This window comes from Lontra canadensis, unplaced genomic scaffold (genome assembly GCF_010015895.1).
Source record: "Lontra canadensis isolate GAN:19392208 unplaced genomic scaffold, GSC_riverotter_1.0 scaffold6, whole genome shotgun sequence".
Lineage (NCBI taxonomy): Eukaryota > Metazoa > Chordata > Mammalia > Carnivora > Mustelidae > Lontra > Lontra canadensis.
In genome coordinates this window covers 31,161,898-31,184,693 of record NW_022631000.1, presented here as the reverse complement: position 1 = coordinate 31,184,693, position 22,796 = coordinate 31,161,898, and the positions used below count along the sequence as shown (strand labels likewise).

The following is a 22,796-nucleotide window of genomic DNA, read 5'->3' as shown; positions in this document are numbered from 1 at the left end:
TGTTCTGAATATATCTATGATGTCCATCTGTTCCAGTGTGTCCTTTAAAGTTTTTATTTCCTTGTTGATCTTTGACTTAGATGATCTGTCCATTTCAGTTAGGGGGTTGTTAAAGTCCCCTATTATTATTGTATTTTATGGTATTATTGTCAATGTGTTTCTTTGATTTTGTTATTAATTGGCTTATATAATTGGTTGCTCTCATGTTAGGGGCATAGATATTTAATATTGTTAGAGCTTCTTGTTGGACAGACCCATTAAGTATGATATAGTGTCCTTCCTCATCTCTTATTACAGTTTTTGGTTTAAAATCTAATTTGTCTGATATAAGGATTGCCACCCCAGCTTTCTTTTGATGTGATTAGCATGGTAAACGGTTTTCCACCCCCTCACTTTAAATCTGGAGCTGTCTTTGGGTCTAAAATGAGTTTCTTGCGGACAGCATATTGATAGGTCTTGCTTTTTTATCCATTCTGATACCCTATGTCTTTTGATTGGGGCATTTAGCCCATTTACATTCAGGGTAACTATTGAAAGATATGAACTTAGTGCCATTGTATTGTCTGTAAGGTGACTGTTACTGTATATTGTCTCTGTTCTACTCTGGTCTACTACTTTTAGGTTCTCTCTTTGCTTAGAGGACCCCTTTCAATGTTTCCTATAGGGCTGGTTTGGTGTTTGCAAATTCTTTTAGTTTTTGTTTTTCCTGGAAGCTTCTTATCTCTCATTCTATTTTCAACGACAGCCTAGCTGGATATAGTATTCTTGGATGCATATTTTTCTTGTTTAGTGCTCTGAATATATCATGCCAGTTCTCTCTGTCCTGCCAGGTCTCTATGGAGAGGTCTGCTGCCAATCTAATGTTTCTACCTTTGTAGGTCACAGATCTCTTGTCCTGAGCTGCTTTCAGGGTCTTCTCTTTGTCTCTGAGACATGCATGTTTTACTATTAGATGACAGGGTGTTGACCTATTTTTATTGATTTCGAGGGGGGTGTTCTCTGTGCCTCCTGGATTTTGAAACCTGTTTCCTTCCCCAAATTAGGGAAGTTCTCCTTATAATTTGCTCCAGTATATCTTCTTCCCCTCTCTATCTTTCTTCTTCTGGGATCCCAATTATTCTAATACTGTTTCATCTTATGGTATGAGTTATCTCTCGAATTCTCCCCTCTTGAGTCAGTAGTTTATTTCTCTTTTTCTCAGCTTCTTTATTCTCCATCATTTGGTTTTCTGTGTCACTAATTCTCTCTTCTGCCTCATTTATTCTAGCAGTAAGAGCCTCCATTTTTTATTGTACCTCATTAATAGCCTTTTTTATTTCAACGGTGTTAGATTTTAGTTCTTTTATTTCTCCAGAAAGGGATTCTCTAGTATCATCTATGCTTTTTTTCAAGCCCAGCTAGTATCTTTATAATAGTCATTTGGAACTCTAGTTCTGAGATCTTAGTAATGTCCCTATTGATCAGCTCCCTGGCTATTGGTACTGCTTCTTGTTCTTTTTTTTAGGCGAGTTTCTGTTTTGTCATTTTGTCCAGAGAAGAACAGGTGAATGAGAGAACCAAATGCTACAAAGGTAACAACAACCCCAGAAAAATATACACTAAACGAATTAGAAGAGACCCACAATGGGCGGCCAAGGGCGGGAGGAAGAAAGGAAAATAAAAAAAATATGATCAGGCTGATGAATAGAACAGAGACACACATTAGATTTTGTGCGTATTTTGGTCTATTAGAAGAAAATGCCTCCCAAAATTTTAAAGAAAAAAAACCTTATATATATTCAAAAATAAGGGTAAATGTGATGAAGGGATGGAATATGACTGTAAAGATGAAAATTAAAATGACTTTTTAAAAGGAATTGATAAGATAAGAAGTTGGCTAAATAAAGAAAGGAAAAAAAAAGAGGAAAGATTGTGATCAGGCTAGAGACTAGAACAAAGTCATGTGCTAGATTTAGGATCTATTTTGATCTGGTAGAAGAAACTGTATCCCAAAATTTTAAAGAAAGAAAAACCTATATGTTAACAAAAAAATAAAGTTAAATACAATGAAGGGATAGAATATGACTATGACAATGAAAATTTAAAAAGACTTTTTATAAAGGTATTGATAAGATAAAATAGTTTAAAAAGGTTAAAATAGGAAAGAGGAAAAATTTTTAAAAATTAAAAATTTTTTTTTAATTTAAAAAAATTTTAAAAAGAAAAAACAAAATTAAAAATTTTAACTTTTAAAGACTAAAGGATCATGGGAAAAAAGCCATGAATTCTATGTGCTGCTGGAGTTCCACAGTTCTCATTGATCTGTGAACTTGATCTTGGCTGGATGTTTTTGCTGTTCTTCTGGGGGAGGGGCCTGTTGCAGGGATTCGCAAATGTCTTTGCCCAAAGCGGAATTGTACCGCCCTTGACAGGAACCAGGCTAAGTAGTCTGCTTGGGTTTGTGCTCAGTAGCTTTTGTTCCCTGAATTCTTTCCCTACAGCTTCGGAGGACAGGAATGAAGATGGTGGCCTCCCAATCTCCTGATCAGAGAAGCTAAGAGCTCAGGACCCCACTCCTTACTGTGCTGTCAGAGTAAAGCAGTCAATCCCTCCCATCTCCCTGGTCTCCAGTCACGCCCTGTGCTCACCCAGCCTGTGACCCAGCATTTCTATCTCTGGTGCACAGTCCCATTTGGAGTCTCCAAACTCAGCAGATTTCTGCCATGTGTTCCTGCACTGCTCCTCCCAGAGGAGGAAGGAGGGGGTCTCCCCAGATCTCCCCAGATCTGCTCGAGGAGCAGTGGCCTGACTGTGCCTCAGATCATGGTTTAAGGTAACCCTGAGCTGAGAGCCCACCGCTGGGCTCCATCTCTGCAGCCGGCTTCCCCATTCCAATATCTTGGAGTTCTGCTACACTCAGGCACCCTTGGTCTTTCTGTGATCCCATGGATCCTGAGACCACATTGTCCTAAAGAGGGGTCCACCCCCCGCCCCTGCTTAGTCACTGGAGCAATGTCCCTCCACAGAGCAAACTTCTAAAAGTTCTGATTTTGTGCTCCACTGCTCTACCACTTGCCGGGATCTGACCCCTCCCCCTACAGTCTATTTTCCCATTGCTTCAGATTCACTTCTCCACATGTCCTATCTGTCCTACCTTCCAGAAACTGGTCGCCTTTCTGTTCATAGAATTGCTGTTATTCTTTTCTTCTATCTCCTGTTGAGTTTGTAAGTGTTCAGAATGGTTTGATAGCTGTCTAGCTGAATTCCTGGGACCAGATGAAAGTTAGGCCTCCTAGTTCTCCACCATCTTGCTCCTCCCCAACCAAGTTCCTGTTTTCATTTCCTTCAGATAAATACCCAGAAGTAGGATTGCTATATTGTATGGTACTTCTATTTTTAATATTTTGAGGAAACTCCTGTTTCCTACAGTGGCTGCACCAATTTGCATCCCCACCAATGGTGCACAACCATTCCCTTTTCTCCGCATCCTTGCCAGTGTTTGTTATTCCTTGCCTTTTTGATCATAGCCTTTGTAACACCTGTGTGATGATAGCTCATTATGGCTTTGATTTGCACTTCCCTGATGACTGGTGATGTTGGACACCTTTTCATGTACCTTTTGGCCATCTGTATTTTTCTTTTGGAAACATGTCTATTCTGATCCTCTGCTCATTTTTTAATCAGATTTTTTTTCTATTGGTTTGTGGGGATTCTTTATATTTTTTATATGTGAATTAACCCCTTATTAGATGGCATCCCAACACTGGAGGACTTCAAGGATCTGGTGAGGGTAGAATATGCAAAGAGAAGGAGGAGGACAAGGTGGAGAAGGAGAAGGCACACCAAGAGGATAAGAAGGACCTGAGCCAGCTACCACCATTCCAGTTCCTGCGCACACCCCCCCCCCCACTAGAGGAGGCCTACCAGACCCCAGCCCTAGGTGGACAGTTCCTGGAGCTTGAGCCCAAGCCCAACTTGGCCTAGAGGAATGCCTGGACATGCAGGGGAATCCGCTATTGAGGAATAAGACATTGGTCCCAGGCCCAGCCTCCTGGAGCCACACAACCAAGGGCCTTGTCCTTGCAAATATAGACCTCATTGGAGAACTGCACACAGGTTCTGGAAGATCCAGAATGGGTCTTATCCTGGGCTATTATAACATCATCCAAGCCCTGGACTTCAGCATTCAAGTCATGGATGTGGGAGAGATGGGTATAGTCACTGCTGACTCCAAGTACAGACAAGGCCTCAGACACTGCCCTCTATAACCTTCCCATGCCTAGAGATGATCCTGAGCATTGCATGGTTGAGCCAGGCCTGGAGATCTCACAGGGCCCGAGCATGTCACGCTAGCAAACTGGAAAAAGGAGAGGAGCAACACCAACTGCCTATAGGCCAATTTGGTATCTGTAGCCAACTCTTACAACCTCACCATCAAGACTTTCACCTCCAGAGCCAAAGCAGACATGACATTTGAGGAAGCAGAATAGCTCCTGCGGCTCAGGATGAAGTATATGAGAGTCTGGAGGCTTCGCAGCTGAAGCCAGGCCACTGCTGCTCCTCACTGAGCTCCTGTAGCCTTGTGCTGGAGCGTCTGCCTGGCAACATCACAGTGCCCTTCCACAAGGTCAAGGAGCCAGCCTGGCAAGGTGAGTCCAGAGAGGCCATCCCCATTCTGAGAGTGGTCTTAAAGATGGAACGTTCCACATACACATACAGAGTCCTTTGAGCTGGTGAAGAAGCCCATAGTCCAGCAGAGCATGGAGACTGCCCTGTACTGGAAAACATTGTCCCACACCCCAGCCCATTGCCCAAGAAGTATCCTGGCAAGGGTACCTGGTCCATCCCATGGAAGTGGCCTTGGGGCATGCAGATGCCCAGGGAGGTATGGCACTCTCTGTGGTCATCACTTCTGGGAACTAACTGTCCAGGGGGTTGCCACCTTCTCCATCTTGGGCCCCACCCTGTGCTCCCTAACTCCCCTAGGCTCCCTGTCCACTGTCTTCACATACCTAGCCCTCCCCACTGCATGCCCTCTCCAGAGCAGCAAGGCTTGGGGTTTGTGTGGCCCAGGGAGCAGGAGGGATTGAGACCCTACAAGGGAAAAAGTAAGGTAGGGCCAGGACTTTTTGTCCAGCCCTGAGATTGGGTGGCCCCTCATTCCTCTAGACCTAATTCCCATCCCCACCTCCCTAGGTTGGTCTCAGTTGGGGCTGGCTTTACTTTCTCCTTCCCAACAGGTCTTGAGGCAGTCCATCCCCCTCCAAACACTGCCCAAAGCATCCCCCCATCCCATGTGTGCCAATCACTCCTGTCCCTCTTGCTACCTTCTGACCAGGCTCCCCCACCCCATCCCCACCAAACAGTAAAACTAAGCCTCTCCCTCATACCCCCAAATGCAAAATGCAGACACAAAATAGCAAAATGTGGGGCTTCTTTAATAGGCTACTTTGACTGGGGGGGTCTCTCGCTGTTAGCCTGGTTGAAACTTCCGTGTAACTATGCTGTAGTCTCAAACTCCTTACCTTATCCTCCTTTCTGCCCTCTTTCACCGTGTCAGATAATAGAACAATATTCTAATAGGGTCCTCCCCACTTTCTCCTGCTTCCTACCCAGTATGTTTTGTTTGTTTGTTTGTTTTTTGTTTTGTTTTGCATGTTTCATCCATCTTGGCGTCTACTTCCTAGAATGCCATAACTGCTCACTATCCTAATTCTGACCATCATGTTTTATCACCAAGAACTGCTTTTCCTCTTTCTAGTTTTGCCTCCTCAAATCCTCTGCCAGTGGCGACCAGAATATTCCGTCTGTCTATAGATGGCTTCTGAAAGTATAAACTCTTTACTGAGACCTGTGAGGGCTCTATGATCCCATTCCAGCCTGTCCAGCTTTCCCATTGACCCCTCTGTGCCTTGGATTTTAGTTGATAATAACATCAATGGCTTCTACCCATTTCCTCTGTGCTTTAGCTAAGGTGGCCTTTTCTGCCTGGGATGCCCTTCCTTCCTCTTCGCCTAAATGCGGCTGCTCGTCTAGTTGGCACTTCTCCAGGAAAGTTTCCCGTGTCACCTCAAACCACATATAGTGTCTGACCCCACCAATCACCCTGTCCCCTAAGTGCTTCTAGCTCCTATATGGTATGCCTTTGTACCTTTTCCCAACTGAACTATGACCTTCATCAGGGCAGGAGTGGTGCCTTATTTGTTGAAACTCCATAAACAGCCGCTTAGCCCAGAACAATCCTCCAATAAATACTTTTTTTTAAGTTGAAAGTGCTAAACTCTAGTAATTCATTAATTTACGATCTTTAAAAACTCTCAAAAGACCAAATAATTGATTAGTTTGTTCAAGGATTTTGCAATTATGAGAGGACAAAGTGTTTGTAATTTGGAAATTAACAAGATAGAACAGCAGCTGCCCTGAGTTTTCTTCATTTCAGGATTATGGGAACCTCCACCCACAGGGTCAGCAAAAGAAGAAAAATAATATCAAATGAAGAGCAATCCATTTTCCTTTGACAACGGTGCTGGAGGAAAAATTAAAATGTTAATACTAATGATTAAATTGTGGTTGAAATTTTGTGGTGATCTAGTTTACTCATTCAAACTTCAATATTCATATTTGAAATAAGACTGGTAAATAAATCGGGGCTTTGGAGGATTTTTTTAATGGAATAAGGTAAGCATTTTAATAATTTCTCTTATGTCTATTTCAAAATATTGTAACCATTTACCCAGGCACGTGGTGGGGATGCACTTGATATTGGCAAATCAGATAATTTAAAAAGATACTCACCTTCTGCCAACACATCAATCAATTCAGGTTAAAAACATAGTATTATCGCATTTTGTGGGACCAAAACTCAGGTGAGTTTATCGACTTTATGAGTTTATTGACTCATCGACTTTAAGTTTTAGATATTGTTTGGATATTGTGTAACTCCGGAAGATAAATAATATAAAGCTTTTAGAAAGTTGCAAGACATGGGAAAACTGTAAAGCTAGAAAAGTTTGTGCCCATAGACTCATCATCTTCTGGCTCTTTCTTCTCCATTGCTCCTTAGGAACCAGGGATCTTTCTCTCTTTTTTCCATAGCAGTTTCCATAGTCTTTAAGGGTATAAGTTATCAGTTTGAATTGTGGCTATCTGTTGACATCTTTCCAACTCTTCTCTGTGTTCTTTGAGCATGAGGACTGATTCAGATTAAATGTATTGTCATCGGTGTCTACCATAGTGCACGACACAGACTAGCATTCTCTAAATTCTTACGGAAGAGAGAACAGGGGACAAAGGTGAAGACAAGGTAGGAGAGAGGGACGGAGAGAGAGAGAAAAGAAAGAAATGAATCTAAGTCAATTTCCCATGAAGTCTCCTAAAGCATTTAAATCTCATTAACTATAAAATGGAAAATTTCATCTCTTATTCAGGGGTTAATTAGCAGTGAACAGGTGGGAAAATTGTTTGTGGGAGAATGGAGTGGCTTCCCAGAACTTTTCAAGTCATATCAGATGAAATAATAGTTCAATAGGCCTTTTCATAGGAAGATTCTCCTGGAAGCCGAGGAGCCAAAAATAATGATCAGAGCTCTGAGGCTTGTGAAATAATATAAAGGGGACAGGAAGGAGTAAAAAAGAAACTAACTAATTAAAACAAGATAAATATATTAAAAAGCATTCAGACTGTAGGTGTATATTTTGTACCGATCAATTTCGGCTGCAATTCTTATAATTTGTTCACAAATACGTGTCTGATGTTCCTCCTATGCTCCGCTGTTGATGCTAATTAACACAGGCTTGAGGTGCCTAGGAAAGGAATATATAAATAAAAAACGTTCCACAGATGATAGGGAAAGACATTCGCATGCAAGGCAATAGGCTCTCACTCGCAGACTTAGAAATCTTTTAAAGTATGCAAAAATACTATAAAGGTTTCTTCTCTCACCACAGACTTCTTAGAAGAATATGTTCATAAGGTATATCACACATACAAGAATATCCCTGCCTACATTCTCCTCTCCATAGATAATGAGCTCAGTAATCACAGTTTTTATTCAAGAAGGGAGGGAAGTTTAATTAAACACATTCTAAATTACTCTAGTCAGTCGTATGGTGAAGGAGGTTCAGAGTGGGTTGTGGGATTGGAAATACCAGTGCTTTTCTCTGGGCTATTTTTCAAAAAAAATGGAAGACCTTGAGATTCTGATCATTCTTTCTAGATTTTTGGTGGTCACATTATTTTCACTGCCTGAAAAGCAGAGTTCAAGAGAATGTTCCTGATCTGCATGTTCAGTTGAAGCTAGGAGATAGATTGAATTAAAATTCAAGTACACAAACATTCGGCCAGCGGCTACTAAATACAAAACTTGGTGCTAAGCCCTGAGTGCCCTTCAGAGATGAAGAATCCTGGTTCCTCCCTCCTGGGAATAGAGGATGAGAAGATTCGTAAATCTTCTTTGGGGAGATTCAGATTCATAAATAATAAACTTGTAATGTCAGGAAGAATAAAAGAAGTATGAAAGCAGAGGCAAAAGCAATAAGCCCTGAGAAAATAGAGCAAGGAATAATGAATGTCCCCTCGGTGATGCCAGGAGCAAAGAAGGGAATGCTTCTAGATACAGTGGGATTTCCTGGAGCAGAAAAGGTAAGTCAGCATTCAGCAGGAAAGATGTCTGGAAAAGGTATGCCACCAAGGTCATGTTAAGCCTTCTTTACTTCATTCAGGTCTGCTCAGATGCCACCTCCTTGGAGAGCGGCAACTTGTCCTCCACTTCCTGGCTAATAATGTGGTTACCCTGTTAGCAGATTTTCCTGAAAGTTCCTGTCTTCAAACTTTCCCAAAAACAGTTGTCTTTTTCAATAAAATTGTAATTTATATTAACCAATTTTGATGAACTGGGGTATCTTTTGGAGGGCAGGAGCGTGAGGAGATAACTACCTAAATAAATAGGTATTTATTGATTTGATTGACTTAAAACAGAAAATTGTGCTATACATAGAATGTAAATCAGGATGATGATGAAATCACAGAAACCAATTACAGTTTTAGAGAATTGTGGCTAAAGATTATACTAAGAGAGGTTTTATTAATACCCTTTTACTATTCTTCCCTAAAACAACATACTTATTTTACTGAGTTGGCAAGACACTTTACATAATTTTCAACTAACAGTAGTAGGTAAAGTCCATGTTTTGTAAGATATATTATTGTTCTGGATCCAGCAAACTGAGTCACTTAAGTGGGTGGATGGTCTAAGAAACAATGCAAATGATTCAAAGTAAAAAGTAAAGGAAATATATCAAAAGTGATTTAAATAAAAAGCAACACATTTACTGAAACAATTAGAAGTTCTAAAACCCAGAAAATTTATAAAGCCTTCTATAATCCCACCACCAAAATTACTTTCCCATGTAATTACATCATTTTTGAAAAATGTTTTTTAAATACATAACACTCTGTGATAATTTGCTTAGTCATTTTCTACTGAAGCCAAGACTGTTCTTGGGTTTGCCATTATAAAAACTGTTGGAACAATTAACATATTTAATCATACATATTTTTTCAATATTCAGATTACATCTTAAGGATAAAATGTGTTGGGTAATGAGAAGGGTAGTCAGGTTTTTGCACTCAAAAAGAGAGTAATTTTCATTTAATGTTATTTAAAAAATGTTTTTTTTAAACTACTAATTACAAGTTAGTGGGCTTGAGACAGTTGTGGGAGGTAGGAAATAATAAATCTGTGTGTATTCAGTATTCTATAGATCTTATTTTAGTCATTACACTGTGAGCTTGTTGCCGTTCAATCTTCTATCTATCTCAGAGCCTAGCACAGTGCCTGGCACATAGTTTGATTCTAACTATAGTGTGTATACTGCTGAGTCGGTGCTACTTTTAAGCATCTAAAATAACCCTATGATAAAATGTGATATGGAAAGATTATCTTGATCAATATAATAAACATTTTAAATGCATTGCTTAAAGGCGCATTTTTATGATTATTAATTAATCCATGCTTTTATTGGCTCTGAAGCACAATTTAAATACAAGACAATTCAAATTAATTAAGCTTCTCTATATCTGAACTATTGTTTTCAAACTGACATGGCTTTGGTAGGATCTATGGTCATATCATGCTGGAAAATGAAGTACAAACTTTTAGAATGAGTCAGAAAGTACTTAATTCTATTTTTGAAATGTTCACTGCATGTGCAGCAATGAGCAGGAGCTGTGGTAAATTAGAAGATAAAGTTTCACTATTTAACAGGAAAGCCAGAACCATAGATAACACAAATAGATACAGCGTATGGCCCCAGGCTCCTTGCAAAGGGAAGCATAACCTAAGAACTAGGACTGAAAGTTAAAGATCATGTGGAATAATCTACAAAATGGCTAAGAATATAAAACAACAGTCATAGGTAACACGTACCAAGTGCTTGCTGTATGCCGGGCACTGTTCTAAGCACTTTATGTATATTAACCCAGGAGTTGCTTCCATAGCAATTAAGTCAGAAGGTCTAGGGGTAGGGACCCAGCATCAATACTTCGTAAAGATCTGCCAGATAATTCCAGACTTTAGCAGAGTCTGGGAACCACTTGAAGAGCCTGCAAGTGCAAGGTAAATATTCCTGTTACGATTTGTCTTATTAAGGATGCAACTGATTCACAGCTAAAGGAACGCAAAGTGTTGAAAAGCTGAGAGATGAATTGGGTGGTCTGGTTCCAGAGCCCTTCAGAGGGCCCCCAACCCCGGGCTTTACTGCCATTTCTAATGCATAGCTTTGATTTTTATGAATTTGAGGAAATTGTCAACATGTGTCTTAAAAAGTCATTTTAGGAGGTTATGCTCTATTCCTACGCCGTTTGTTCACTACCAGCATCTGTGACATGGTCTCTCTGGGTAGTACCTAGCTTTACCACACAAAAGCTTGTGCCCTAATTCCTTAACCTCCTCCCGCCCCCAGATGTTGCTACTTATAATTATCTTTCGAGCCCACCGAAGTCCACTTCTGGGAATTGGTTGGACTTGTGAGAAAAAAGGGGCCCAGGGGTTGAGCAAAGTCGAGCATACACGGAGGTTCTTCCTCCTCTTCCTGAGACCCCATTCAGGGCCGGGATTTTGACTGATATTTAGACACCAATTACTGCAGCTTCTTTTGTTCAGCTTCTGCTGCAGGCTGCAACTTCCCCCTTCATCCCGAACCGGAAGTCATGTTACATGATGGGACTTCAGGCGGGGTGCAGGGGGGAGCTAGGTTTTCTGCTTAGCTTTGCTACTCTCACTATACGACTTCAGGCAAGAGGCGTACAGTTTCTTCCAGACTGGCGTACTGTGCGCCATTCTAAGCGGACAAGTGTCGATGACTCTGAGGAAGCATGGCAGTCGGGCTTGGGACAAGGAGAGCTCCAGAGCCCCAGGCCCCGCTCAGGCCCGGCACACATCTGGATTTTGTTCTGGGATTCAGAGCACCCACGACCCTAGGAGAAACCTACAGTCCAACTCCCAAGAGGTTTCGAGGGGACGCTGGGTCCCAGCATGGCCTCACCCAGCCACAGTCTGAAGGAAGCTGCAGATTTACCACCCACCCCAAGCACTGCTGGGGCCCAGGCCCCCTCTAGGGATGGTTGGGACCAGCCATGGCAACAATGTAGAGCTGGAGGCTGGGCCAGTGCCAGCGAAAGGCACAGCGCCACTTTAAAGCCATTTCAGTGAGGCCCAATATTGTTCTGACAGAGCCAGAGAACTTAAATCGCTGGACATTTAATCAGTTTCACATTTTTGGACCTCTGTGATGTTAATACAGTAGACTTTAAACTGTTAAAGCAGATACCTCCTAGGCTTTCAATAGTTTCCAAATCTTTGAGTGACATTACAACACCCTATTTTCTCCAAAACGTAAGAGTACCTCAAATATTTAAAGTGACTGCCTCAGACTCATTAGAGCCTGAGTGAAAGCAGCTAGAAAAAATTACAAAATCTTGTTGCTAGGTGCCCCACAGGTTGGCTTACACGTTAAGTGACTATTTCCTGTGTGAAGGAAGCTACTGTTCAAAGTGCGCCTCAGTGACATTATAGATTGCTCCATGTCACTGACCTCCAGGGTAATTCCAAAGTGTAAACTCTGTGAAGGTCAAGGGTCTGTAATGAAAGAACAGCTCTAGCAAATGATTTTGCTCCTCAGATAAGAAAAAGAGAGGAAGGACGGCTAAGACGGGGTCCCGTCTTGTGAGCTGAGGACCCCTAGTGGTCCCTGTAGTAATAGCTCCTTCTGAACTTCAAGTTTTGCCTGGAGTGTGAGTATCGGAAACACCATTTTTCTGTTGTGATTAATAAAATACAGCATCATTTAAAGTACGGAAAATGTTACAATTGCTGTTCACTACTGTCATTCTTTTTCCATTAAAAGATACCCAAATTCCTGTGACTAATTGGAGAGAGTCGGATGTTTTGATGTTCCTCAAGTTTACAAACTCCTGCTTTAGACACTCATCTCCAGGACACCTACTCTATTTCTGATAAGTGGCACCCGGAGAGCTGGGCCCACTGAGAATAACAGAAATGTTCTATAGAATTCAAACAATAACAGAATTGTATTAATTATAAATAATATCTTACTTTTAGAAAAGAAGAACAACAACAACAACACTGATCTACACCAGAGAATTTGCAGTCTTTGGCCAAATATGAAGAGGAAATCACATAGAACAGCACTAAAGGAACAAAAATAAGCAAATTTCTTCACATGGGAACTCTGGCTTTCACTGGCTATTAGTGGAAATTGCAAAATGTAAAGCTATATGGGATACCAGATATGGGATGGGATGTTGTTCTGACAGATCAAGAGAACTTAAACCGCTTGACATTTAATCAGTTCCACATTTTTGTGAATGGGATAACCCTCACTTCAACCAAATTTTTAATTAATTGTTTAGAAAATTCACATACACACACACAAAGGAGTTATGGCATGGCCTGGCTCAGCTGTATGTGTGTAGCCGCTTTTATCCCCCTGAATCAATTACTATTTCATTACTGAAGTATTCTCTTAGATCGCCTTATTTCCTGGTGTTAGTCTCCTGGGGAAGTCAGGCAAAAAATAATAATAATAATTCTTTAATAGAAAGAGAGTGCTCTGGAATTGATAAGAGAGAATTTTTTCCCCTTAAGTTTTCCCTCCCCTACACTCAAAATAATACCAGCCAGTACTTAAAGTGTCAGGGGAGGAGAGGGCAAGATTTTTCAGAAAATACCGGGCAACACGTCACGATTCCGATTCTCACTCCCGGTACCGAAGGATAGTTACTGAGAAAAACAGCAAACGCCTTCCTCGCGATGGGTTAAAACCAGATGATGAATTTTCTTATCAACACGTTTCTAAAGACAGACAGACCTGAGTGCTTGAAAGGCGCAAAAATAATTTACTCTTCAGTCTCAGGTACGCAAATATACTTAAGAAAGAGAAGTTTTATTAGGGCAATTTCACTTTATTTTTCCATACAGCAAAGTCAACTACTGCAGTAATAATAAAATAAGCATAAAACAAATTGCAGCCCAAGACAAAATACATAATTTTAAGCAACTACAAGCAGAAAGTAAGTTGTGATTACATAATAGTAAAACCAAGCACATCTGTCCTTTCAGCAGATGAAAGCGGGAGGGTTGCTGGTAAGTGCAACATGATAGCCAGCTGGAACGAAGGCTGGATACACAAATTCATGAAACAAGTGCCCATTAATTACCACATTTGCTTTTTTGAGTGCTTCTGAGTTGAAAATTAAAACCGTGAAATTTGAACTGTGTTTTTTTTTTTTTTTTTCACCTGCTGAAAGAACAGGATCCTACGGCAATTAAAAAACAATCACATAACAACTATAGCTACGGTGTGCTGTTTGGTTTGCCTGCTTATGGTTTAAATTTTGTGAAAGTCAATACTTGTTTTGAAGATTTTTTTTTGTGAACAATAAACCACTGAAATTGGCAGAAACTGATTTGTATCATATATGTCCTTAGTATAGTTCTCTCTTTTTTTTTTTTTGTTTTTTTCGTTGAAAGTTTTAAACATGCAGTAGTTTCGAAAAATGTACGGAATATCTGATCCATGATTTCACCTTAATGGTTGAAGTACCTGCTATTTTTGGTAATGATCTTCAGGCAGATTTGGCCCAATGGAGTTTTTGTCAGTCATGAGATCTTGGAAGGATGGCATATCTTTCCAGCTGAAAAAATCCTGGCAAACTACAAGCTGTCCACAATAAAGCAAAGCAACATGTTTGAAGGGGTATGGAGTGCTAACTCTGTGCCACTTTTGCAAGCAATTTTGCTCAGTCTGTCATTTTATTAGCCTTAACAAAACTCCTTGTAATTATAGACGTTTTTATTCAAAATAAGATCTTACTATTATACAGGTTTCTCTCTTTTGACTATATACAGAAGTGCAAAAAGTCAACCTTCTCTCTAGACGTTCCAACATGCTAAATTGCAGCATAATCAACCCTCAAGAGTTTGCACACACGCTATAATTCTCATTACGTAAACTTTGAGTATTTGGATTATCAACAAAAAGTCCCTTGTTCTATTTATTGATTATGCAGCTTATTTATAACAAGGCCTGATATTCAGGGATTTCAAAAATATTAAACAATACTTTAACATTTGAAATGGATACAGTAGAAAATAAATTTTATTCTAATATCTAGGATCTAGATCTTCTTATAATAACTAATTACAAACAAAATAAATCATCAAAATATTACTCAATTGTCTGCCAGGATTGTTGCGATAGCAACAACTTAACTTCTTACTTAGCAATGATTATATATTTATAAGATATCCATATAAAAGATCTTTGTTCTTTTAATGAAAACTAGACAAGAACTAACAATGACTGACATTCTTACACTTTAATATTAAATCAGTAAAATATAAATCATTTAGTTAACAATAATACGAATATTCGTATGACACTACATGTAATTCAAAACTGAGTATGTTATGAAGGAAAAACTACTTTATTTTTTTTGTATTTTGAAAAATTCATCGGTAAAATCTAATAAAACAATAGTCTATAAACTGAAATGGTATTCAATTGTTAATAGAAAATGAAATCTAATAAATGTAGGAAATGAAAAACTACATTTTAACAAGAAAAATAAGTAGTATTCTATAATGTAACTAACTACAATAACATGTGAAGTCACCATTACTCTCTTAACATGATTGAAATTACATTGGTATGGGTTCCAACCCGTAATGTAATAATCTAAGGCTTTAATAGATGTACAGTACAATCAGTAAAATCAACACATCAGTCTTATATTAGAAAGCATCTCTCTCAAGCATAAAAACTTGCAGTAAACTTGGAAGTATGGAAAGTTCTATAACCAAACTTTCGCTTCTCCCATTCCATACTATAACTACCAGTGACCTAGCCCCTACTTCAGCAATTTTTAGAACTGCTGAACAGAGCAAAAATATCCTTTGCTAGCTGCAACATCCAAACCACAAAAAAAGGAATTCCTTTGGATGAATCCATTCTTAAAAACTGAATGCACATCTATTTTTTTTTTAATTTTGTAAAAGGCTTTCTAAGGCTATAAGCAGTTAATCTGAACAAAACAAAACAAAACAAAACAAATCACATATAAAATTCACCCATGTACTTAACCCACCCAATTACTAGGTTAATTAAACATTTCCCATTTTCATATTTTGGTTTATCATGCATCTGATGACAGTGCTGCTTTCTTCTTTGTTTAGAGTCACTATTTTAAATGTGACTGTGATGAAGCATTTAAGCAAATGTGAAACCATTTTTGCAAAGCATTTATAGTCTTTTGACTTTTGACAGAGCTATAAATAGAAGCAAAATAATTTCCTCAAACATTTTTTTTGTTAACGTGTCTCAGAAATGGCATATCCCTTTTGAATAACATGTTATACAGTATAGTATGCATAAATATTACACTACAATGCATTAAAATAATTTTATATATATATATATCTATTATATATATCTCCAGTATGTGTGAGTTTATCTGTATTGAGAGAATTTGTGTTGTGCTGTCTATTGTTACTGTAGAGTTCAACTGGCCATTTCTGAGACAGCTTTGGTTTCCAAAAAAAAAAAGAAGAAAGAAAGAAAAAAAAAAAGGATGGTGCCCTTTGACTGATTAGTACTAGCAAATAAGCAACAAAACGTGGCTCTGAAAACAATAACACTGAAGAAATAATACTCTAATTTGATGTACAGTCTATGGCACTTCATGAGAATCCTTAACAACATGGTACTTAAAGCCACGATGTGCTTTAAAAGATACACAGTTGTGGTTTTGCTTGGCACATTCATCTCTGTCAGATCCCTCCCTCACCACATCTTAAAATCTATTACATTAAAAATATTACTCTTAAACAAAAATGACTGTGCATGCACGCTCTCGTCTATAATGGCAATTTTAAATACAAGGTGCACCTTTGTTATTTGTAAACCTTGAAAGAAATAAACTTATTTTTAAAAAATTATATCTTGGTCTACAGACGTACCAATACATAAGAGAATCATGGTTACACCATAGTCTGTCTTTTCCAGATGGCATGAATATATAGGAAACTAATTAGGTATGCATATCTTAATGCATAACTCTGTGCTAGAAAAGAAAGACGATGTTGTTCTTTTAGACAGGAATATCACCTCAGCACAAATATCAATTAAATGTACAAAGTGTATAGGCAACAGTGTGCAGTGGATTTCCAAGTTGTCTTTTCTTCCGGTTAACATGCAAAATGTGGCTGTCTTGTGGCTGAGGGGTTTTGTGTGTGTTGCTTGACGGTATATACAATATGGCTAATGACCTCGTCCTTTACTCTAACCAAGCACACTGTCCTTTCCTCTTTAGTATGATCTACAAGGGAAAAAGAGATAAGCTTTGTTAAACCAGACAGCAAAGCAGTTGCCAATACATACCGAATGTGAAAATTACGTTTCTGGATTTCAAGGGTAAATATACGTACGTTGTTCTATCTTCATATAAAAACAAAAAACCCTTCACAAGTACAAGTGGACCTAAATTCACACCTCTAGGAGAGTAACAGGACAAGCACAGCTTAATAAAATCATGGGCTCCTCTGGAATATTACCCAGTACAGAGCTAAAAGTGTAAAAGATATTTGGAGAATCAAGAGGCAGAACGTCGTCGAGCTCTTTTGGAGATCAGTCATTGGGGCACAGAATTTAAGCTCGCTTTAATTCATCTCTTTTATGGTTTAATAAGTTTCAAGAGTCATCACCTGGCCCTACAAAATGAAAATCCATGCAACACTAAGTCCTGTTAAACACGGCTCATCCTGTTTGGGTGCTTGATTAGCACAGTGTACAGCAGGGGGCAGAGGGGTAGAAATTATACTTTAAATAACTGTTTTGGATAATTTAAAGTTTGGGATTTTTTTCCCCCCTAAAGCCAAGGGGAAAAAAAAAAAATCTCTTGTGCTCCTGACAAATGAAGGTGGAAGAGATAGGACCACGTACTTGTGAATTAACAGTTCCAGTTTTTACATGACTTTGTTCTCATCAGAGGCTGTTTACATAGTAAAAGTATGCTTTAGAATACGATCGTGCAAATGAAAGAAGTCACCATTTTGCTATACTCAATGACCAGTTTAATTATTGCGGCTACTCATGAAAATAAGCAATCACTTGATAAAAACACTACATTAAGAGTCGAAGCTTCAGTACAGACAAATCCACTGGTTTGCTACTTGGTAAATTTACAGCCACTTGGTATCATTTTTTTCAACCTGGATTATTGCTCAGAACTAAACATAGTTACATATAATACATTTGAAACATACGCAATTGATTACAAAAGCTTGAAGTCCCTCTTTTTTTTAAACATGTCAAAAGGAGAATTTTTCTTCCAAACCTACATACTACAAAGTAATGAGCGTTGCTTATTAAAAAATGTGGCTCTTGGGGCACCCGAGTGGCTCAGTGGGTTAAGCCTCTGCCTTTGGCTCCGGTCATGATCTCAGGATCCTGGGATCGAGCCCTACATCGGGATCTCTGCTCGGCAGGGAACTTGCTTCCCCCTCTCTCTCTGCTGCCTCTCTACCTACTTACGATTTCCCTCTCTTTCTCTCTCTCTCTGTCAAATAAATAAATAAATAAACTCTTAAAAAAATGTGGCTCTTGTTGAGGACAATTTATTATCAGGTTATTGAGAAAACTTATGAAGTAGACAAAAATCATTTTTAATAATTTAATTCATGATAGCAGCATGTCTCTGGTAGTACTTCTTGGATTGCTCTCAAATTCTGTCTTCTTCTCCTGCCTGGGCTCAACCTCTGTCCACTTATCGTGATGGATTATGACCACAAGGTATTCAGAACGCTTTTCCACCACCAACTCCTCACTCAACACACTGTCCCTTCTTCAGAAAGGCCCTCACGCCTCCCTTCTCTCTATAGCAACCATCATGGCCCCGATTCACTTGTTTTCTGACTCTGCTGGAAAAAAGTTGCTCCTTCATCTTTGCTCCAAGAGAAATTTGTTCAAACCTCTCTTATTTTAATATAGTGTGCTGAAATTTACATCTTGATCTCATTGACATGGTAGCACATGGTAACACAGAGCAGCACACACAAAAAAATCATTTGTAAATGTGTTCATGCACAGATACATGAAGGGAAACAAGAAGGATCACCCATCTTATTACCAGATTCAGTTTTAAATATGGTGGCTGTTTTCAAGTATCAAAAATATTCTGAGGGGCGCCTGGGTAGCTCAGTGGGGTAAAGCCTCTGCCTTTGGCTCAAGTCATGATCCCAGGGTCCTGGGATTGAGCTCCGCATGGGACTCTGCTCAGCAGGGAGCCTGCTTCCCCCTCTATCCCTCTGCCTGCCTCTCTGCCTACTTGTGATCTCTCTCTGTTGGATAAACAGATAAAATCTTAAAAAAAAAAAAATTCAAAGCACATATGATAGCTTGAATGCATATACTCTGAATGAAGCAGATCCTCTCAGGATAAAAACTGGCCACCTTTCACAAGTATCTCAGTCAATGTGTTTGAAGGGAAATCACAAGAGTTTCAGATTATTTTTGAGCAATGGCAACATCTTCAGAATTATGCAATCCTCTAAGGTGACCACTTTAAAGTACCTGAAATTCATCTGGATAGGTGGATGTATGTGTATGCCTAGATTTGGTGTGTGTATACACCTATTTAAAGTCCACCTCTTGGGCACCTGGGTGGTTCAGTCAGTTAAGTGTCTGCCTTCGGCTCAAGCCATGATCCCAAGGTCCTGGTATCGAGTGCCACGTGGGGTTGGAGAAGCAGGGAGCCTGCTTCTCCTTCTCCCTCTGCTCCTTTCTGCCCTGCTTGTGCTCTCTCTCTCTCTCTCAAATAAATAAATAAATAAAATCTTTAAAGAGAAAAAAAAAAAGTCCAACACTTTACATTAAGATAACCCTGTGTGTGTGTGTTTATGTTTGTGTGTGTGTGCTGAAGCATGGAGTCAAGAGGGTACATGTTCTCCTTTAGGATTTAGCAAAAAAATTAAAAAATATTTAAAGAAAAATGATGACCTACACCAGGGCTCAGCAAACTGCTACCTGGGAGCCAACTGGGCCTGCCGCCTAGCTCTGTAAATAAAGTTTGATTGTGACAGAGACTCACCCCTCCATTTCCATATCACCTCTGGCTGCTCTCCTGCTGGGGGCTGGGGGTGGGGAGAAGCTGAAGAGTTGAAACAGAAGAGTGGCAACAGAAGCCACAGGGCCCACACAGCCACAGATATTTACTACCTGAGCTTTTCAGAAAAAGTCTACCAACCCCTGATGGATACCATCCATTTAGTTTTAAGTCCTATTTTTCTTTCTTGTGTTTATTTCTACTAAAAATAACAATCTAATCAACAAATTTTATTTTCCCTAAGTATTATGTATATTCGCATGATATTAACATATGTATTCTAAGTGTGTATAAGATTCTTTATAACCCATTTAACATAAAAATATGAGACCTTCCTTAGTCCACTCAAAACCTTCAGTACTGAAACATATGCTGTGTCCTAAGTTCATTCATTCATCTAAGCTTTGTTTAATTTGTCTGTACCTTCTACTTAAGAGAACTGTGCCAAGCACTAGGCAGGTGTTCAATTAAGCATAGGAAGATACTGAATTTAAAAAATAATTGAAATAACAAATACACATTTTCTCATAAAAATTTTGCAAAATTTTCTGAAGCACATAATACAAGGTTATCTTAAAAAACCATTACGAATAAATACACACTATATATAGGACATAATGAACTTACTGTTTAGTGATGAAAATTCTACATCTGGGTTACATACTTGTGGCTAGTCAGATGTTCGGCAGATATTATGGGTATCTAGCAAACAAAAAATTATCTGATGAATGATCCATGCAAGCAAGCCAACAACCAAGAGATGAAAACATTTTAATATTAAATTTTTTTAAGAGAAGTGAAATTCAGCTGTGAGGTGACAGTACTTATCTGGCCAACATAACAGTAAGTTAATGTAGACTTAATGTCAAGGTAGCAACTCATTGTTTAAAATCTTTGTGTTAAATACTAGTCTATAAATGTTATCAGTTTTTAGGAAGTAAGAGAAGTAAAACTATCAAAAATTCATGCACAGCAGTAATTGAAAGAAGCCCTTTTTGTTGGCCTACACACACACACACACACACACCTGTGGTTTCACTTAGGGAGTCATCCAGAAATCAAAGTAGGAAATGCCTTGCCTACTTTTGTGCAACTGATTTCTCATTTTCGTTCACTTTACGGTTTCTAGCTTTTTTTTTTTTTTTCCAAATTAAAAATACCGGGTAATAATTTCAAAGGAGTACTTCAAAGGAACCTATTTCTGAATCCTGATGGCACAATTTATCGTATTATAAATGGGCACGAGAGTCAAAGTTGAGAAAGAAAATACAGGAAGAAATCAATATAGAGGTGCCTCATCACAATGGTCCCCAAAGCAGTGAACTTCCAATTTGTAGCCTGATTCTCCTCCAACCCAGAACTGTGGCCGCTAATCCGGGAGCAGGCAGTGCGGTAGCGAGAGGCAGTCAGAGGACCCAAAGCACGGGTTCTGACCCGAGGGGGACCCATTTCTTGGCTGTGGAACCTTGAGCCAAACGCTTAATTACTCTGTGGTTAAAAGCTTCTCGTCTACAAAATGGCGCTCATCCCAACTCCGCAAGGCTGGCGGGAGAAGAGCGGCATCGCGTCCATGAAGGCATTTCGTTGTTGTCGTCTCAATTTAGATGTCCTAGGCTAATTCAACAGATTGCAATCCACAGTCTGGAGTGTAAATTAATATGTCTCTATTTTATTTCCATTTCTCAGCTGACATCTTTACACAATTGTACGGCATCGGCAAATGGCACGAAAATGTGCTCCAAGCATAATGAAGCTTCTCATACCATTTTTCCTGCTGCTGCAGGACAGGATGTTGCACCCAACAGTGTAGAAGCATCAAGGATGGGGCTGTCGAAACAGACCAAGGACCTTCAACACCAATCGATGCAGATGAAGGGCCAGCTCTAAACTTGTGCATGCATGCAGGCTGCATTTTGTGGCATCAGCTATTTCCAGCATTGCTAATATACTGTAGGCATATACATATGTATGTATATGTAGATATAATATATGTGTGTATATATATATCCATTTCCCTTTCCTTTCTTTTGGTTGTAAAACAGTACGAAGACCCAAGATTATGCATGAAATGGTCACAGCACAATGCAAAAAGTAAAGTGTCCCCTACAACCCAGGTGGCCCAGGGCACGTTGGAATTGGCTTGGCTGTAGTTTCGCTTACACCAGCAATTCTGTCGTCATCCGCGGTAAACTCACAGAGCTCGGCATCATCGATTTGCACCATAAATGGATCGTGTTGAATCCATTAAGAAATTTCTGCCATGGATTACTTACTAACATGCCACATATGCACAATCTAGTATTCTTGTAAATGAGTCTGATGTGTTAGCATAAATCCAGGGCTATTTTGACAAGCTTCAGAAAAACTAGTGGTTCTTTGCCAAGAAATGTTTAAAGCTTGTCTGAAACTTTAAAATACATCCATTTTGGCAGGCTGCGTTTGAAAGTTGTATAATGGTTACACTAATAGTTTACAGTTCTTCGACAGGACGTGGTGTCCTGGGGAGGGCAGGATGCCTACTTCTCACAGCCCGAGCTACAAATTCAGATGGTACTTAACTGGCCTTTTCTGCCCAAGGGGTTACATGTTGATTACCATCTGATGCTGGTTCTTTTGCTTCATCTGGCTACACTTAACCACAGTCTGTGGGTGATCTAAAATGGATTTGGCTCTAAATTTTTTCACATGCTATCAACTATACTGAACTTTGCTTTCATAACAAACACCTATAAGTTAAAGCCAAACCCTACTTTACCTAAGTCTGACTTTGATTCAACCATTATTTTCTAGAGTACAATTTAAAATAGGATCAGAGAATGCTGGCTGAATCGATGTCCATTTTTAAAACTTCAAATATTTTAATAATCATTTTCTTTCATATAGTCATTCTTATAGGTCATAGAATTCAAATTTCTGAAAAAGATCCCACTTACTTATGAGTAAACTGTGAAATTGTTACTCCCTGAACTTGTACAGAACGCAGAATGACTCAATTTACCATCTTTGATGTCTTTTTTTTTTTTTTTCCTTCGTAATTCTCCAAAATCTATGCTGGCTAATTACAGAAATAAGAGTTCATAGGGTTTTTTGTTTTTGTGTTTGTTTTTCCTCAAGAGCACTGAGAATCAAAACTTGAA

The 22,796-nt window shown here is 39.2% G+C and overlaps 1 protein-coding gene across 23 annotated transcripts in view; it reads right to left on the bottom strand.

The window, feature by feature from the left end:
* Window positions 1–13,423: 13,423 nt before the first annotated feature.
* The window catches only part of MBNL1 (muscleblind like splicing regulator 1), a 200,362-nt gene continuing 190,989 nt past the window's right edge, over window positions 13,424–22,796 (bottom strand). For all 23 annotated transcript variants that reach the window (XM_032852517.1, XM_032852536.1, XM_032852541.1 and 20 more), the window contains 2 exons: window positions 20,287–20,361; window positions 13,424–16,875 (listed from right to left, as the gene is read on the bottom strand). In XM_032852517.1, coding sequence (XP_032708408.1) covers window positions 20,305–20,361 — 57 coding nt within the window. In that variant the 3' untranslated portion in view covers window positions 13,424–16,875; window positions 20,287–20,304. The remainder of the gene's footprint in view (window positions 16,876–20,286; window positions 20,362–22,796) is intronic.